The 19,566-nt window shown below is 34.9% G+C and overlaps 1 protein-coding gene across 1 annotated transcript in view; it reads left to right on the top strand.

The window, feature by feature from the left end:
• The window catches only part of LOC132544255 (voltage-dependent calcium channel subunit alpha-2/delta-2-like), a 107,606-nt gene that overhangs the window by 7,427 nt on the left and 80,613 nt on the right, over positions 1–19,566 (top strand). The window contains exons 2-3 of the mRNA XM_060207827.1: positions 1,551–1,632; positions 5,967–6,089. Coding sequence (XP_060063810.1) covers positions 1,551–1,632; positions 5,967–6,089 — 205 coding nt within the window. The remainder of the gene's footprint in view (positions 1–1,550; positions 1,633–5,966; positions 6,090–19,566) is intronic.

Below are 19,566 nucleotides of genomic sequence, written 5' to 3'. Positions count from 1 at the left end.
TGACCGACTAAGCTTTTGTGATCTTCTACATCAACTGTACTAGGTTTCTGATAAACACAAACTGCTGCTGGTAGGGAGCATTGAAATCTCACATCTCAGACTTCCACCTGAGGTTACACAGACAATACTCAACCGGCTAAACTTTTTTGGTCCCCTACATATACCATACTAGCAAGTGTTGTCTAGTAAGGACTTAGGGTCCCAAGCATTGTCTGTCCTGTAGCTGATGTCCCATTTATTTCATGGGCCTTAGGGTCCATTTTTGGCTGGGTTGCACATAGTGCAAATCTTGGTTATAGTATGGTGAATGTCGGGTGGGTGGCTGGGCGGGCCGGTGGGGAAAAGGGGTACCAGTTTTGTAGAATCAACTCCTCCTAGAGTTTTTGATGTAGAAGCTTGAAACTTTGTAGAATGTTTATATATATATAGATATTGAAGATGTGCACCTGATATTATGGATTAATTCCGGACATTTTTCTGGATTTTCCAGGCTTTGGAACAAGTCATTTTCCGCAGTTTGGCAGGGAAGGGTCCTAGATGTCCATTGTCTATTTTTTGAACATCTCTGAATTAAAAATGGCTGCAACTTCTTTCTTCAAATGCCCTTCTTCTGCACCAATTCATAAAATACAACCAAATTTTCTCTCTTATAACAAATATTCTACATACTCAACAAATGAAACACCTTTAACTGTCTTATAAATACTATATAACATTGCACTCATCCTGCAACCCGCCAAATTGTGGCTTTGCCCCATTTTTTTGTCAGGGCTGATATATGAGAATTCCCAGGATTAATTGTTCATGAGGTTATTACCATGGACAGTACCTGTGGTACAATGTTTTGTTGGTGAATGTCTTCATTCTGTTCATTGGTATTGCAATGTTATATAGAACACTCATTATCCAGAACAATGAAGGATAGCTATATTGTATCATTAAGTATGCTGATTCAATGGCTTTAAAAAGGAGAGTGTTAGTGTGACCTGTACATTGTGTAAAATATGGATTCTGTCAGAGCATATGTCTTTGGCTCATTTGGATAAGCTGTGGGCCATCATGCAGGAAAACTGGATTTGATTCTGAGGGCACTTGGCAGGAATGTTTTTCCCTATTCCATTACATATATATTTACCTGTCACTGTTGCTTCATTTCTTCCAGAAAAGATGTAATTACAGCTACATTGTTCGGTGAAAAAATGTGAAGAACTATAAAATCAGATATTTTGGCAGAGCATAATTTTTGCGGTTTTTCAAAAAAAAATTTTTTTTTGTGGTTACATGTATATATGCTTCATTTCATATATAAATATAGCTCAATAAATCTGCTCCTACTTAATTGAACAGTTTGTGGAAATATTCTATTGTTGCGTTAGAGTACCTATGAAATAAATGAAAATAAAACCCAAATGAAAATGAATGAGTTCACAGTATGCATTATGTATTAACCTGTAAGCATTATTACATAGCTGGAGTTGCATCTGTATTGGTTCTGAGAATTTAATTGAAACTAAACATGTGTACTCTGTATCGCTGATATTACATTTCAGTGTGCAGACATGGGCAGAGAAGTTGGATAAGGAGTTGGAAAAACTTGCAGAGGATTACACAGGCAGCAGTGCGCTGACGACGGTAAGGATGAAACACAACAGTGACACAGTTCCTTTAGGCTAGAACATTCCCTGATGATTCTTGTCTGATAATACATACAATTAAGCAACCCCTTTGTTGTCGAAAGTTTTCTTTAACCTGCTTAACAGAAGGTTTAACCAATTAAGAAAATTGATAAAAGACTAATTAAAACCTAACAAAGAGTAACCAAGAAAACTGACAACAAGCAGAGAGTTTAACAAAGAGGAGAGATATATAGGGAGTAAAAATGTATTGTGTAGACTGACAAGATGGCTGGTAAAAGCCTGATAAATATGAAACACTGAACTGACCACTGTAGGCTGTCTGATAAAGAGATAGGACTAACAGCTAGTGGACAGTCTGACAAGGAGAAAAGAAAACTGACCACTGTAGGCAGTCTGATAAAGAGATAGGACTAACAGCTAGTGGACAGTCTGACAAGGAGAAAAGAAAACTGACCACTGTAGGCTGTCTGATAAAGATATGACTAACAGCTAGTGGACAAACTGACAAGGAAAAAAGAAAACTGACCACTGTAGGCTGTCTGATAAAGAGAAAGGACTAACAGCTAGTGGACAGTCTGACAAGGAAACTGACCACTGTAGGCAGTCTGATAAAGAGGGAAAAGGCTGACAGCTAGCCAACAGTCTGACAAGGTGAAAATAGAACTGACCACTACAGGCTGTAGACAATGGAAGTGCCAGTTGCAGGATAAAAGAAAGGAAAGAGGTAGAGAGTAGATTTTGGTAAAAAAGGGATGAATGGTGATGAAGAGGAGATATAGGTAAAGACAGGAATGAATGATGATGGAGAGGAGATATAGGTAAAGACAGGAATGAATGGTGATGAAGAGGAGATATAGGTAAAGACAAGAATGAATGATGATGGAGAGGAGATATAGGTAAAGACAAGAATGAATGATGATGGAGAGGAGATATAGGTAAAGACAAGAATGAATGATGATGGAGAGGAGATATAGGTAAAGACAAGAATGAATGATGATGGAGAGGAGATATAGGTAAAGACAGGAATGAATGATGATGGAGAGGAGATATAGGTAAAGACAAGAATGAATGATGATGGAGAGGAGATATAGGTAAAGACAGGAATGAATGATGATAGAGAGGAGATATAGGTAAAGACAAGGATGAATGATGATGGAGAGGAGATATAGGTAAAGACAAGGATGAATGATGATAGAGAGGAGATATAGGTAAAGACAGAAATGAATGATGATGGAGAAGAGATATAGGTAAAGACAAGAATGAATGGTGATAGAAAGGCAATAGAAGATTTGCATTTAGGTGCACACTACTGATACATTTGAATGTTGAACTTAGTCTATCCCAATATTGCTGTTTGTGTTTATGGTGAGGATTGATGTGTAATCAGACTAGGCTACATTTAGGTACAGCCTATATATTGTCTGACAGAGGCTAAGCATAATAGATGTCTTGCAATCAATTACCAACCTAGAACGACCAGATTTGCTTCTCCTTGTCTGTAGACATAATTAGTAACAAATTGTCATTTGTCTGTTAGAAATGAACACACACTCAGTACATTGTACTGATCATTATAACTATCTGCGCTTAAAATCAATTGTACACTACTTCTTATTTGGTATCTGTCGCATTTATACTGGTAAAATTAGCTTTATCTATTAGTAGTCTCAATTTCATTTTTCTACAAATCTTAGGGTACAAGCAACAGAAGTCTCAATTTCTCTACATATCCAAAGGTACATGCAACCTTGTTTGCTGGAACAGGGGCTGATTTCAACAGTACAGTAAAATTGTATATATTTCCACATGGCATTCTTTTCATAGTTTTTCAAAATATCAGTTTTTTCGAGGAAACTGACAAAAGTCCCCCAACAAAAAGATTAATCTCCCAACAGAAATATATACCCCTGTTTAGGATTTTACAGTTTGTAGAATGTTACATTATTTGGACAGTTTCAACACGATCAATTACAGTTTTTTTTAACTGACTTAAAGTTTTACAAGTATTCCCAAACTTTATGATCAGCTTGTTCAACAGTTTCGATCCGTACATACTAGGAATTTTATTTTCCTTTTTAATTAGAATGGTACATTACTTTTTATTCTAAAGCATCTAATGAAGCCTTGTAGTGTTCATCACCACGAACCCTCTAGAATATTCTGTGATTTGTTCGGAGAGCATGCACACATACATTATTAATGATTAAAGGGTGTTATTAAAGTGAGTCTGTTATGTGATATAATTACAGGTCTAGCGGGATTTTTTTTTACTTTTCTGGAAACTTTATGAAGGGTAGCCTTTCATGAGATTGATTAAAAAGGCTGCACTACAGACAGTAGGACACATTTCCCTTTTGTTACATATTCCTGGTACAGATTGAATTTAAGTGTAAAACTCACTGGGGCTATATGTTCTACAATAAGGAGATTTTGCATGTTGTAACCCACATGACCAGTATGAGAAAGTAGAGAGCGACTGGTCTGTGATCCTGTTTTAACTTTAGTAATTCTAACAGTGTATTGATTTTAGTGAGGAGTAGAATTTTACTTGGATTTTTTAACTTGGATTGATGTTATTAGTATAGATTCAATCTGATATCCTTCTGATTAAAGTAGTGTAATGCAGATGTAACTCATTATAAACTCCGTACATTGATATGTGATCTGTAGCATAAGCTTTATGTAAAGCTGTGGTACAAGATGTAGGTAGTCTTACTTGTAACGGTTTTATCTAATTAAAAAAAAATTGATGGCATGCTGTGACGGTTTCTGTATTGTACATACGTATGTGATGCCTAAACAATTTTATAGGATGAAATTGATGGTCTGGTAGTTTATATTTGGCATACAATTTCTTGTATTATCATTTAAGATATTTTCACCCCTGGGGAGAGCCCCATTTTTAATTTTCTGGTATGTTATCAAGTAGCCATTATCAAATTTTATGCAAATTTTAACCATACGATGACAAACCTTTAATGAGTTTGTGTTTCATGGTGCATATGTTAAGGTCAAGGTCACCATTACTATTCAAAGATTTTTTTTCAAACATTAATACTGTATTTTCTGGGTTATAAATCGCACCAATATATAAGTCGCACAGTTGATTTTACATTTTTTTTCCCAATTTGATCCACATATAAGCAGCACTCTTACGAAGTGGAAACCGTTACATTGACCAAAGTTCAATGATATAACTGACAATGGAGGGCAATTTATCAAGATTGTCACTGAAATATTCACAGATAATCTTTAATTTTTTTTTGTATATTTTCAAAAAATGTAAAAAAAAAATAGCAAAATTAGAACTTGTTTGGCTTGGGTGCCTTTACAGATTGTCTACGCATTACGTACAGTTTACTTAACAATATCTCCAATGGTGTCTGTACTGTTAAATATTAGCAAAGACCATTGCATGCTGACCAAATTCTTATAGTCCCAAATTATTACTTCTTGTAAGTTACGTATTGTAAACAAGCATAGCTGTCATTCTAGAATTTGACCTATAACCCGATGACCTATCAACCCCAGGATGCAAAATGCTATTGAAGACTTCTGCTATGGCTTTGAAGTAACTGCAAAAGTCTAGAAGATATTATTGTGATTCATATTAAAAAGATATGATTTATTAAGTCCATGAGAATGTGATTTTTATTTCAATCTCAAATCAACTTGTACGCAATTGCAAATGATGGTTCTAGATGATCTGTTTTAGTCACAAACACATGACAGGCAGGTACTCATAAAAAAACCTTGGTATGGTCTAGTACTGGTGTATGGATATTTGTTTTTCCATCTGACTGATTTTTTTTTTCATCCACGCTGTCGAATCATGATTTTCTTGGGGGATTGATTTTTGTTAAACTTGTGGGCACTCTAAATCCACCTCTAAATTCTTACGTGTCCATGAAACAATGAATAGATAAATGTTGATACAGACTATGATACCAGTGGATTTTGTGAGCGAGGTTTATCCACAATATCAAGTGCCCATGAAAATTTATGTTATTGGAAATCCATGAAATTTTGAGCCCCTTGAAAATGTGTGATTTTGGAAAATCCACAAAATTTGAGCCCATGAACAGTTTAGAAAAACACTGAAATTTGAGTCCATGAACAGTTTGGAAAAACACTGAAATTTGTGCCCACAAACATTTTGGAAAAAACACTGAAATTTGAGCCCAGATACACTTTGGAAAAACACTGAAATTTGAGCCCATAAATATTTTGGAAAAACACTGAAATTTGAGCCGCAGGAAAAGGAATGTTTTTACATACTTTAGTTTCGTTGTTTTGTTGTATTGTTTATTACTTTTCTGTATTATACAGGGTTACCAAAAGTTTTATGATGATCGAATCATGAAGTTTGGCCATGTAAACAGTATGACCCTGGTAACTGAAATGGCTGAGAAACTGACGACAATGTTGGGAGGAAAAATGGAGGCTCTTCGAGTAAGTGTTCACAACTAAAATTATTGGCATAGTAGTTGTATTTTGCAATTTGATTTGACTTAAGATTGAGAAACAAGGACTGTATTTTATCTTTCCTTTTACAGTGGACTTTATTACAAGACAATTTGTCAGGAATAGCTGAGTAGGTTTTGACTAAATTGATCTGGAGCATAGATGCATGAAGGTGCATGTAGTGTTTTACATCAGAAATTAGTCCCCAAAGGGATTGAAACCCAGCAGGGGATTTTATTATAAATATTTCAAATCTGAAGTCCTTCCATATATAGACCGAAGAAATTTGACCAGTTTTGGTCAGAATCTGTAATAATCTAGTCCATTAGTAAACAGCAGCAGAAAAGTGTTTTTTTTTTTATTGAAAACTGTAATTACGAAGATAATGAGCAAGCATGGCAATTTAACGAGTGTAAGCAGGTTTTAATGGGTTTAATAAACATTATATAGCGTAAGGCTTATTCTGGTGGTATCATTTGCTTGATCTATTATGTCTTGCATTGACTTGGATATCTTGCACAGGTTCAGATGACAGTAAATGTCAGTGTAAACAACCTGCTATTATCCAGATAACTTTCATAATGGTGACTTGTAATTTAATTTTCCCTGGTGTAACTTATTGGAGTTGCCGTAATGCAGGTTCTCCGGTTCTGACAAAGTAATCAAATTTTGCTCCCCTTTTCTGATCCATTCAGAGTGATTGTCATATCATTTTCAAATAAACAACATGTCGTGTACTGATAAATTATTCACTATTTCATCAATGTAAAAACTTCCACATTTTCGATAATAGTTTGTAAAAGCATTCATTGTCTGAGATAAGAAATCTGAATTATTTGAAAATGGTGATTGTACTTCAGTGGTAACATTGTTCAAGCTTTCTGTTCTCAAAATATTGTGCTAAAATATAATTGCACTAATTCGAGTTTTTGTATGTTGTTATGTAACAAATCAGTATTAATTCTTGTGAACACACAAAATTGATAATGTCCTAAATTTTTATGTGACAAAATTAACAATTATATTTACAGTATATGGTTCCCAACACCTAGAACATGAGCCTTAGTTAAAGGAAAAGGAATTACCTGAAATTAAAAAAAAGCTGAATTGTGATACCAAAAACGTCGAGGGAGTAGTCCGATGGTTTATATCAAAATACATGAATTTTATGGTCTGGTTGGTCGGAAAGGTTATATGTGAAATGTTGCCATTGTGTGACATGCATTAATGCATTTGTAGGTCAACTATGGTATGTCTTGGTTCAGTTCATATAGATGTCAGTTTGTAAAGGTTATTTTTTGAGTGACAGCTTTAAAAGTCAAGGTCACTATTACTATAAATAGAAAATCAATTTCTGTATGAAAACTAGAGATGCTTGCTTTTGCGAATGGAACCCAAACTTCATAAAGTACTTCCTTACCGAAAGTGTTTACTTAGGATTGTTTTACAGTTTTGAAAGTCAGAGGTCATTTCACTGTAACTATATTTAGAAAAATCAGTTTCTGTGTGATAGCTCAAATTTGCTTTTGCCAATCAAACTCAAACCTCATGCAATGCTTTTTGGTTGCTTTTCAGCTTTGAAGGTCAAAAGTAAAGATCACTATTACTATAGATAGAAAAATCAGTTTCCATACAATAAGTCAAGTTTGCTTTGGCCAATCAAATTCAAACCTCATACAATGCTTCCTTACTAAAATGGCTTGCTTTTCAGTTCCTAGTGTCAATGGACAAGATTACTGTTACTCTAAATAGAAAATTGGTCTCCGTGATATAACTTGGGTTCCTTTGGCCCAATCAAGCTCGAACTTTATACAATGCTTTCTTACTAAAAGTGCTAGCCAGGGATTACGTTTCAGATACAGAGGTCAAAGGTTGAGGTTATTGTTGCTATAATGAAAAATCCATTTTGTGGAAGAAACTTGAGTTTGCTGAAGCCAATCTTACTCAAACTTGATGCAAAAAAAAAAATGGGAAATCTGGGCCCGTATTCATGAAACCATTCTCATGCTGTAGCATAGATTTTGTGCTCAAGCAAACTTTTTTATGATTCACCTAAATCATATAAAATAATAAAAATTTAAACCTTTAACATAGCTTTGACTTGAAGTCCTTTCAAAATTGTTTTGAAATCTTCTGCAAAATTTGCCGTATTTATTAATTTTTAACTTAAACAAGACGTAAAGCTTAAGCACAAAATTCATGCTTGAGCATGAGAACGGTTTCATGAATACGGGCCCTGTTCTAGAGTTAAAGAGTGAAAAACAAAAGTAAGTTGTACATACTGATCAAGAGTGAAATGGGTTTAACATACTTACTGTTTCCTTAAAAGAGGTGTTTTCACCCCAAAGTAATTAAAGTATTGCCAGTGTGTACAATATGTAACTTTCTAGGAATAGATAATTGAAAGTGCCATTTCATGATCAAGGAAATATGCATGTAGCTCCTTGAAATGACATACTATTTTACATTGGTGTGACTAAGAAATTCTGAAATCATGCTGTCAACTGTGTGAAATATGTGAATACCAAGGATTTGTAATAACACTTGTGTGAATCACATGTATTATATTATAACTAAGATTGATACTTTCACCTATATCATTGACCTAATTATTACAAGGTTATTGATTATCTCCCCTTTTCTTACAGTCCACTTTAGTCAACCCCTTTCATGGTCATCATAATTACCTATGAAAGTGGATTAGGTGTTGTTGGGGGGATTATTTGAGGATGAATATGGTTCTTCAGATCAGATGAGTTTGAGTCTAAAGCATTGCAGGATGAATGTTTTATAAAGGAAGTTGTGGCCCCCTTGAGGGCAGGAGGTGAGCATCAGAGTGGGGAAATTAACGAAAACGAAATCTGATCAAATGTTACTCCTCCTGAATGCAGAAAGAGAATTTTACAAAGTAAATTAGATTTGTAGCCTCCATGTGTAAAAAAATCTTCATGTTGTGTTGACAGAAACTGGGAGTTGTTAGAACATAAAAGATGGTAACTGTCAGTTACTTCCTGTGATTCTACAGCTTTTCACCATGGTTTTAAACTTTAAACCTTTGTTTTCTCCTCTTGGTTTTAACATGTCAGTACTATACATGTTCACAAGCAACATGTAACTATTGAAAAGTGCAGAAAAAGACGTGAACTTACTGCTTTCTACAAGCTGACCCTTGTTTTGTATACAAAAATTCTTTTGAGCAAAATCTAGTTTCCATTGTGGAAGATTGCAGGTGGTAGTATATTCCAGACTGGAACATTTTCTGGTCAGCTTTAAAGAACCCTTTAAAACCCCATTTTAGGGTCTGCCATACAAGATATAGATGACATTGTTAAAATATGATACCCTTCTCTGAAAAGGTTTGGGGATAGTTAGATGAATCGGAGTAGGATACATATATTCTTGGTCTCTGATCATTCATTGACTGTTTGGTTTATCAAATTTCTATTATTTTCAACATTTCTTTTGGTCAAATAGTGTTTTTGCCTATGCTCACCTTATACTTCAGTTCATTCTTTGGTATTGTTTTCATGTTGCTGAAGAAAATTAAAAGTTTACAATTAATTTCCTCTTTTTTTTAGAATAATGGCCAACCACAAGTTCTAAGTATAACATAAATTTTCGCCCCATATTTCCACAATTTCTGCTTAAGTTATCTGTCATTTCATATATATGTTTTGTCTACATTATATTACAGTGTTCACTTTGTCTGAAATCCTGTTCAGAATTAAAACAATTAATTGTTTTGATATGAAACAGTGTACAATGCTGTGCCAGTTACTGTTCTCAGAAATGACAGGATTGACAGGAAACCTAAAATACATAATTGTTTCTGTGTCCATTACTTTGGGTGTGGATGGCATTACATTGATCAATTATTATTATCTTAATGGAAAGTGAAGTGCACAAATGGTGTATAATTAATTTAAACAACAATATGTTGATGTTTGTTATTCAGCACCAGCTTTCAATGCAACATATATGCCTGTTTGTGAAATGTTTGCCACCTGATAACTAAAAGTGATGTCATCCTAAATTGATTGACTGTTATATACACATGCATGTTCTAATGTAAAACCATTTTCTGTCAGTATATGACACTTAATACTTTCTTTTTTTTTCTCTATGTATAAAATGTATTATAGGCCTGGGTAGATAAGTTAAAATAGCATAATGGGATGTTTTGTTGACATCCTAATGGTGGACAGTTAAACATAACCATAAAAGGCCCAACATTCGGAGAACTCTCACTTGTTATGCTGAACTTTAATGAGTTAAGGAATTGGATTGATTCTTTTACATCTGTTATTAAATTAATGTAATGTAGCTGTAGAGAAGATCTCACATTTTGTCATTGGTGTCAGGGGCAGATCTTTGTAAGATTTGAACTTTACTTATTAATAAACGAAATCTCTGTAAATGTCCTACAGAGGGAGCTGTACCATAAATATCTTACAGAGGGAGCTGTACTATAAATGTTATACAGAGGGAGCTGTACTATAAATGTCCTACAGAGGGAGCTGTACAAAAATGTTATACAGAGGGAGCTGAACTATAAATGTCCTACAGAGGGAGCTGTACTATAAATGTCTTACAGAGGGAGCTGTACTATAAATGTTATACAGAGGAAGCTGAACTATAAATGTCCTACAGAGGGAGCTGTACTATAAATGTTATACAGAGGGAGCTGAACTATAAATGTCCTACAGAGGGAGCTGTACTATAAATGTCTTACAGAGGGAGCTGTACTATAAATGTTATACAGAGGGAGCTGTACTATAAATGTCTTACAGAGGGAGCTGTACTATAAATGTCCTACAGAGGGAGCTGTACTATAAATGTCTTACAGAGGGAGCTGTACTATAAATGTCATACAGAGGGAGCTGTACTATAAATGTTATACAGAGGAAGCTGAACTATAAATGTCCTACAGAGGGAGCAACACTATGTCCTACAGGAATGCAGAGTCTTATGATTCAAATGTCCGAGAGATGGGTACAGAGCCATGTAAATCAAATGTTCTACAGAGGGGTGAGGAGACATACAAATGAAATGTGCTACAGAAGGGTGAGGAGACATACAAATGAAATGTGCTACAGAAGGGTGAGGAGACATACAAATCAAATGTTCTACAGAGGGGTAAGGAGACATACAAATCAAATGTTCTACAGAGGGGTGAGGAGACATACAAATCAAATGTGCTACATAGGGATCTGGAGCTGCAGATTTTTCCATTAGACCGAACTGTTGAAACTACATATATGTTTATTGCTGTGTAGACAAACCTGACTTTAAAAAATGTCTGATGCCCCCAGAGACATGAAGCCCTCATCTTCTGTAGCTAGGCAACACCAGCCTGTCATGGCAGGTCATGGTAAACCGGTGATGAGATGTATGACTGACATGCAGTAAAGCATCCAAGGTCACATTTCATCAAAGGTCACTGAGAGCCATCAACTGTCATCAAATCTCAGCTCATGTAAAAAGCCCATCTTTCAAATCTATGGATATGGTCTTTTAACATCAGCAAGGCGTCTCTGCCTAGACATAAAGATCGACTGGAAATTACAACCATGTATTGGATTGTAAGGTCAACCCTGAAGGTCATCTATTTTCAAATATTGTTGAAAGGACACAGACTTAGCTGTAGAAATATAACATGTGTATACTGTACTCTTGCTAATTGTTTGCTCTCTTGATATTTAAAAGCAATAAAGTAAGCTCTAAGAATGTAACTTCAACTTTGTCTAATAGTATTTGAATGATGAATTGAGAAGCAAATGGAGTCATTACTGTCATCATTGATTTTAAGTCTTATTATAAAAGAAGGAATGATTTCTGTTTAAGCCATTGATTAACAACATATTTACTCAAAGATACAAGAAAGCAATACTTTTCCTACAGTGCATGGTTTGGGTTTAAACTGATTAGCTTCAAAGAACATAAACTACAACTCAAGTACAAAATTTCTATAGTACATATCCTTCAGCAAGTCCAGGGACCATCATTTTACCTCTGATAGGTCATATTTCTATAGTACATACCCTGCAGCAAGCCCAGGGACCATCATACTACATCTGCAGGGTCATATTTCTATAGTACATACCCTGCAACAAACCCAGGGACCATCATACTGCATCTGCTAGGTCATATTTCTATAGTACATACCCTGCAGCAAGCCCAGGGACCATCATACTGCATCTGCTGGGTCATATTTCTATAGTACATACCCTGCAGCAAGCCCAGGGACCATCATACTGCATCTGCTGGGTCATATTTCTATAGTACATATCCTTCAATAAGTCCAGGGACCATCATACTGCATCTGCTGGGTCATATTTCTATAGTACATACCCTGCAGCAAGCCCAGGGACCATCATACTGCATCTGCTGGGTCATATTTCTATAGTACATACCCTGCAGCAAGCCCAGGGACCATCATACTGCATCTGCTGGGTCATATTTCTATAGTACATACCCTGCAGCAAGCCCAGGGACCATCATACTACATCTGCAGGGTCATATTTCTATAGTACATATCCTTCAATAAGTCCAGGGACCATCATACTGCATCTGCTGGGTCATATTTCTATAGTACATACCCTGCAGCAAGCCCAGGGACCATCATACTACATCTGCAGGGTCATATTTCTATGGTACATATCCTTCAATAAGCCCAGGGACCATCATTTTATCTCTGCTGGGTCATATTTCTATAGTACATATCCTTCAGTAAGTCCAGGGACCATCATGTTATCTCTGCTGGGTCATATTTCTATAGTACATACCCTGCAGCAAGCCCAGGGACCATCATACTACATCTGCAGGGTCATATTTCTATAGTACATATCCTTCAATAAGCCCAGGGACCATCATATTACCTCTGCGGGGTTGTATTTCTATAGTACATATCCTTCAATAAGCCCAGGGACCATCACCTTTGCTTAATGAAGGAATTGGCTTATGACATATTATCACCTATATATCACATGGTTTTTGTTTTCACGTTTATACACGAGGACAGTCTATCGGGAATTCAAAACCCTGCAATTATAACTGTGGGTTGTATGCATGTTGATGTATAGACAATAAACAGCACATGAAATACTCGCAAACAGAATGAATAACAAATGTAACCTTTCAATTCAGATATATTCAGGTTTAGTAACATGATTCTCATCAACAAATTGCTAACCAATATGAAACTAACGGTTAGCAAGATTGGAGTTTTACAGAGTCAAGATCTACTGTAGGTAATTTTAAAATAATTTCAAGATCAAAGTACGCAAAATCATGTATTCAGGAATATGATTGATGAGGTTTGTTTGCAAAATGAAGTATTCATGAAATCTTTGTAATTAACTGTAGGCAATAGCAAAAAAGAAAATTTCATTATAAGACCATGGTTCTTCTCGTCGACCTCTATGGTTAGTCACATACTGGTGGCACAACCCTGTAAACTTTAGTTTGTTGTGCTATGGAGCTGAGCACAGTACACTATGAAGGAACTGAAGCTTTTTATATATTTGTGAACATTTTTTACCGTTATAGCATACCCGGTTCAATGTGCCTGCATTGTTAAAGAAATGTGCTACATTATCTTGAATTATTGATCTGAGGGAACGAAAGGTGTAAACAACTTGTGAAGGATAATTAAAGTAGCTCCAGACCCTCAACTGTACATAAACTATCTGTTTTATGTTTTTGATCAGAAAGGGCATGCACAATCAGATATAAGATTGGTTTGTTATCTATAGAACCTTTAAATGATACAAGCAAGGTCCTCAAAATACACCTGTATCTAATGTTGTTCTACAGAACAAAGGCACCGCTTATAATTAACAAAGATGGCCAATCTTTGATGTTGCATCTTTGTGTAAAAAAAGCAATCATTGGAAATTCTGTAAAATTTTCAACGTCAATAATTTCCTTACAGGACTGATGATATGTTAATCATTTTGTCCTCTTTAGGGTACATTTTCTTCATGGTCTTAAAACTGGCATTTTCTTTGTTAAGTTTTTTTCTCTTCTGAACAAAATTGCAAAGGGAGAGGTTTATATACAAGCCATTTTGATTATGTTTGTACAAGGGCTGATTCAGAAGTTGTGAGCTTCTTATTTAAGAGTTTGACTTCTGGCAGATATATTGTATTAATTATCAACATAATCCCCTTCAGTATCTGTCTTATACATTTTTGGCAGGGATGTTTAGGGGCCTCAATACCACTTTTAACGAAGTCCTTTTGTTGAACATTGAAAGTTCTCCGTTGCATGTATGAAGTCATCATCTGACCAAAGGAGGGTACCGGAAATGGACTTTTTCAATTTTGGAAGTAGATGAAAGTCTGATGCAATGAGATCAGGAGAATAAGGTGGATGATCAGTCATTTCAAGACCACATTCTTTTATGGCAGCCATGACCATGACTGACTCGTGAACAGGGGCATCGTCCTGGTAGAATAACACACCTTTACTGACTTTTTGGCAGTGCTTGAACTTGATATTTTCTCTTAGTCACCAAAGTCTGCATGGTGTGCTTCTAGTCAACTGTCAGAAGTCTTGATACCCAATGGGCTAAGAGCTTTCTCATTGCAATATTTTTTGTAAGAATGGAATGTACTCTTTGTTGTGAAATCCAAACTGTACTGGCTATATATCTCTGTAACTCACCTGTCAGCCATAACAATATCATGGACTTCATTGACCATTTCTGAGGTTGCAACAGCGACAAGTCTTCAAGGACAGGCGTCATCCCCAAGGCTCTGCCTGCCATGCTTTAATTTTGCCATCCACCTTTTCAGCATAGCAGATAAAGGGGTATCCTTTCCTAGTGTTGTTACCTTGTCAGTATGGATATCCTAAGGTGCTAGACTTTCTTATGCAAACATTGAATCATTTCCATTTCAGCACTTTGTCCACTCTGTAAAGGTCAATTCCTCTTCAACCTCTGTAATATGTAACTAAACCTCCAATTTTGTGATGCTTACAATTCTGTCATGAAAAGCATGACACATTAATTAACATTCAGGACAATGTGTATCAATTAAAAAGTACTTATGTGGTGATAAGCATATACCTGGTAATAGGCCACCCATATCTATTACTATGCTGTAGAATTATCATTGAAAACTTTTTCACTCTTGTAATAAGCCTACCGCCTTGATATGAGTCAGTGATAATGTATCATATATATGCAATACTATTCTAAATATTGGCAGGTCCATGTTCAAGAAGTATTTTATTTATGTTTTTTTTTCACATTTGTGTTTATCTCCCCCTGGACAACCAGGGTAATTTTGAGTCTTTATAGTATCTAGTGACTACCTCATTGCACACAATGCTGGAGGCCCACTTCAGTCTTTCCATAATGATTGCGTTATTGTGACTTGGCCAAACACACAATCATGGCAGCACAGGAGAGTTGGTCATATCCTGAGAAACACATGCTGCCCTGGGTAGGGATCACACCACATGCTTCACCTGAAGTTGTCAGGTCTGACGCTTTACCTACTGCCTTGCCACAATACTTTATACTATCAGCGTGGTAAAGTCAAGGCTGAAACACATATTATACTGGTCATGTAGACAAACCATGGACATTGTTAACAGTTAGGTATTTGACCTCACCAATTGACATCTTTTGTTTTTTGCAAGGCCCTATCATTTGTCTAAATAGGAACAAAATATAGCAGAGTTTATGTATTGTAAGTATATATCTAAATAGGAACAATGTATAGCAGACTTTATGTATTGTAAGTATATATCTAAATAGGAACAATGTATAGCAGACTTTATGTATTGTAAGTATATATCTAAATAGGAACAAAATATAGCAGACTTTATGTATTGTAAGTATATATCTAAATAGGAACAAAATATAGCAGACTTTATGTATTGTAAGTATATATCTAAATAGGAACAATGTATAGCAGACTTTATGTATTGTAAGTATATATCTAAATAGGAACAATGTATAGCAGACTTTATGTATTGTAAGTGTATATCTAAATAGGAACAAAATATAGCAGACTTTATGTATTGTAAGTATATATCTAAATAGGAACAATGTATAACAGACTTTATGTATTGTAAGTATATATCTAAATAGGAACAATGTATAGCAGACTTTATGTATTGTAAGTATATATCTAAATAGGAACAATGTATAGCAGACTTTATGTATTGTAAGTATATATCTAAATAGGAACAATGTATAGCAGACTTTATGTATTGTAAGTATATATCTAAATAGGAACAAAATATAGCAGACTTTATGTATTGTAAGTATATATCTAAATAGGAACAATGTATAACAGACTTTATGTATTGTAAGTATATATCTAAATAGGAACAAAATATAACAGACTTTATGTATTGTAAGTGTATATCTAAATAGGAACAATGTATAGCAGACTTTATGTATTGTAAGTATATATCTAAATAGGAACAATGTATAACAGACTTTATGTATTGTAAGTATATATCTAAATAGGAACAATGTATAACAGACTTTATGTATTGTAAGTATATATCTAAATAGGAACAATATATAACAATAACAAGCAGCCTTGAACATGATTCCCATACTTACATTTTAGAATTATTTATTCCTCGTTGTATTTTCAAGCTACAGCAATAAAATCACTATAAAAGTCTGCAGTTTCACAAGTGATTTGATATTTTTCTAAAACTAGATATCGTTATAGCTTAACTGTTGTCATAAAGACACATTTAAGCTTGATGTTTTCATTACTAAGGAGCATGTGTTTGCCTTGCTTGCTGTGGGAAAACAGCTTTCTCTTGCATTATAAATGGCAGATGAGCAGAGCTAAATATGAAAAATATATTCCTGGTATTTTTTAAATATTAATGAAAGCCTTGACAGTGTTTATTAAAACTTCAGTGATTTCTTTGTCGTGAGTAAAATTTGGTACAGTCTTCTCTTGGTCATGTTGAGTAAAGCTTTGTATAGTCATTACTTGGTCATGTTGAGTAAAGCTTTGTGTACTCATTACTTGGTCATGTTGAGTAAAGCTTTGTATACTCATTACTTGGTCATGTTGAGTAAAGCTTTGTATAGTCATTACTTGGTCATGTTGAGTAAAGCTTTGTGTACTCATTACTTGGTCATGTTGAGTAAAGCTTTGTATAGTCATTACTTGGTCATGTTGAGTAAAGCTTTGTGTACTCATTACTTGGTCATGTTGAGTAAAGCTTTGTATACTCATTACTTGGTCATGTTGAGTAAAGCTTTGTATAGTCATTACTTGGTCATGTTGAGTAAAGCTTTGTGTACTCATTACTTGGTCATGTTGAGTAAAGCTTTGTATAGTCATTACTTGGTCATGTTGAGTAAAGCTTTGTATACTCATTACTTGGTCATGTTGAGTAAAGCTTTGTGTACTCATTACTTGGTCATGTTGAGTAAAGCTTTGTATAGTCATTCCTTGGTCATGTTGAGTAAAGCTTTGTATAGTCATTCCTTGATCATGTTGAGTAAAGCTTTGTATATTCATTACTTGGTCATGTTGAGTAAAGCTTTGTGTACTCATTCCTTGGTCATGTTGAGTAAAGCTTTGTGTACTCATTAATGTTGAGTAAAGCTTTGTATAGTCATTACTTGTCATGTTGAGTAAAGCTTTGTATACTCATTACTTGGTCATGTTGAGTAAAGCTTTGTGTACTCATTACTTGGTCATGTTGAGTAAAGCTTTGTATAGTCATTCCTTGGTCATGTTGAGTAAAGCTTTGTATAGTCATTCCTTGATCATGTTGAGTAAAGCTTTGTATATTCATTACTTGGTCATGTTGAGTAAAGCTTTGTGTACTCATTACTTGGTCATGTTGAGTAAAACTTTGTATAGTCATTACTTGGTCATGTTGAGTAAAAATTTGTATAGTCATTACTTGGTCATGTTGAGTAAAGCTTTGTATATTCATTCCTTGGTCATGTTGAGTAAAGCTTTGTGTACTCATTACTTGGTCATGTTGAGTAAAACTTTGTATAGTCATTACTTGGTCATGTTGAGTAAAGATTTGTATAGTCATTACTTGGTCATGTTGAGTAAAGCTTTGTATATTCATTACTTGGTCATGTTGAGTAAAGCTTTGTGTACTCATTACTTGGTCATGTTGAGTAAAGCTTTGTATAGTCATTCCTTGGTCATGTTGAGTAAAGCTGGTCATGTTGAGTAAAGCATTTTTTTCTTTGCTGATTGTATTGCTTCATTATTCAAAGTAGAAAAAATATCCGATATATGTAATTACCCTATCAGTGTTCCACCTTATATTATAAAACTGGGGTACAGGTTAATTTGCCCATAACAATGTATTCACATAGGATAGTCCTTCAACCTTATTAGAGGGTACCCTCAATCAGGGGTAATGGGGAATACTGCCTCATTGTATTTTCATTATAGATTTAATTTTTGATTGTGAGAGGACTGGCCAGTAAGCCCATGATATCTGCTGTTTTCACTGTAACAACTGACATGACTGAGGCCAGGGTGGGACTTGAGATGATGATGAAGTACATGTGGACCAGATGTGTACTGCCTGTTGTAGGTATATCAGTAGATTGGCCTAACATAGGGTAATGATTAACAGGTCTACTGGAGCTGACGATGTCTGCCATTGATCTGTGTAGTAATGTACATACGGCCATAACATTGCATGATCTCCATATCCATGATTTTAGGCAGTTCCCTAAGTCTTGGTAGCTTTAACAAAAACTTCTGTCAAAAGTTTTGTCTGGTAGAATTTGAAATGTGTCCATAGATTTGGATTAAAAGGCATGGATTTGTTTATGATGATATTTATACATTAATATTTTTGAGCCAAGATGTATTTTTCATAGTTAAAATTGAGTTAATATGAGGACTGGTAAAGTTGAAGAGGTTTAGGTCAACCTAGGTTACCTCAGACAAGGTTCAGCTAATTTTTGAAATAAGCTATTCAATTTTTCCCAAGTTGAAAAATATGTTCATTAATGTTTAAGTTTTGAATGCTTGAGACTTAAACTGCAAAATATAAGAGGTATTCTGGTATGGGTGTGAAAACTAACCAGTGTAAACAGCCCAGACCTGTGTGTGTGTGTCTGTAATTACTGTAATATTGATCAGCCACATAGCCAAATTACAAGACAATCACTTTATTACAGTTGTCACAGGAAATCCACATTGAAGCAGGGTCACACAGTTAGTAAATCACAAGCATTGGTCACAATTAAAGGCAGATTAAATAGTTAATACCTGTATAATGTAGCCCCCTGCAGTCTAATCAAATCTCAGAAAAATTCATTACCTAGTGGGTTATGGTAGGGTATGAAAAGGAAACATTTACAGATATGTTCAGTGAAATAAAAACACAAATAATTCAAAACAAAACAGTTATTTTACCACAGAATTATGAATTCAGTTTTGGTATTGATTTAGATTTTATTTTTCTATTTTACTGAGTATATGACTTG

The sequence above is a fragment of the Ylistrum balloti genome, unplaced genomic scaffold, assembly GCF_031769215.1.
Source record: "Ylistrum balloti isolate Yb309-2 unplaced genomic scaffold, AGI_CSIRO_Ybal_v1 Utg369788, whole genome shotgun sequence".
Lineage (NCBI taxonomy): Eukaryota > Metazoa > Mollusca > Bivalvia > Pectinida > Pectinidae > Ylistrum > Ylistrum balloti.
This window is presented reverse-complemented; position numbering and strand designations above follow the sequence as displayed.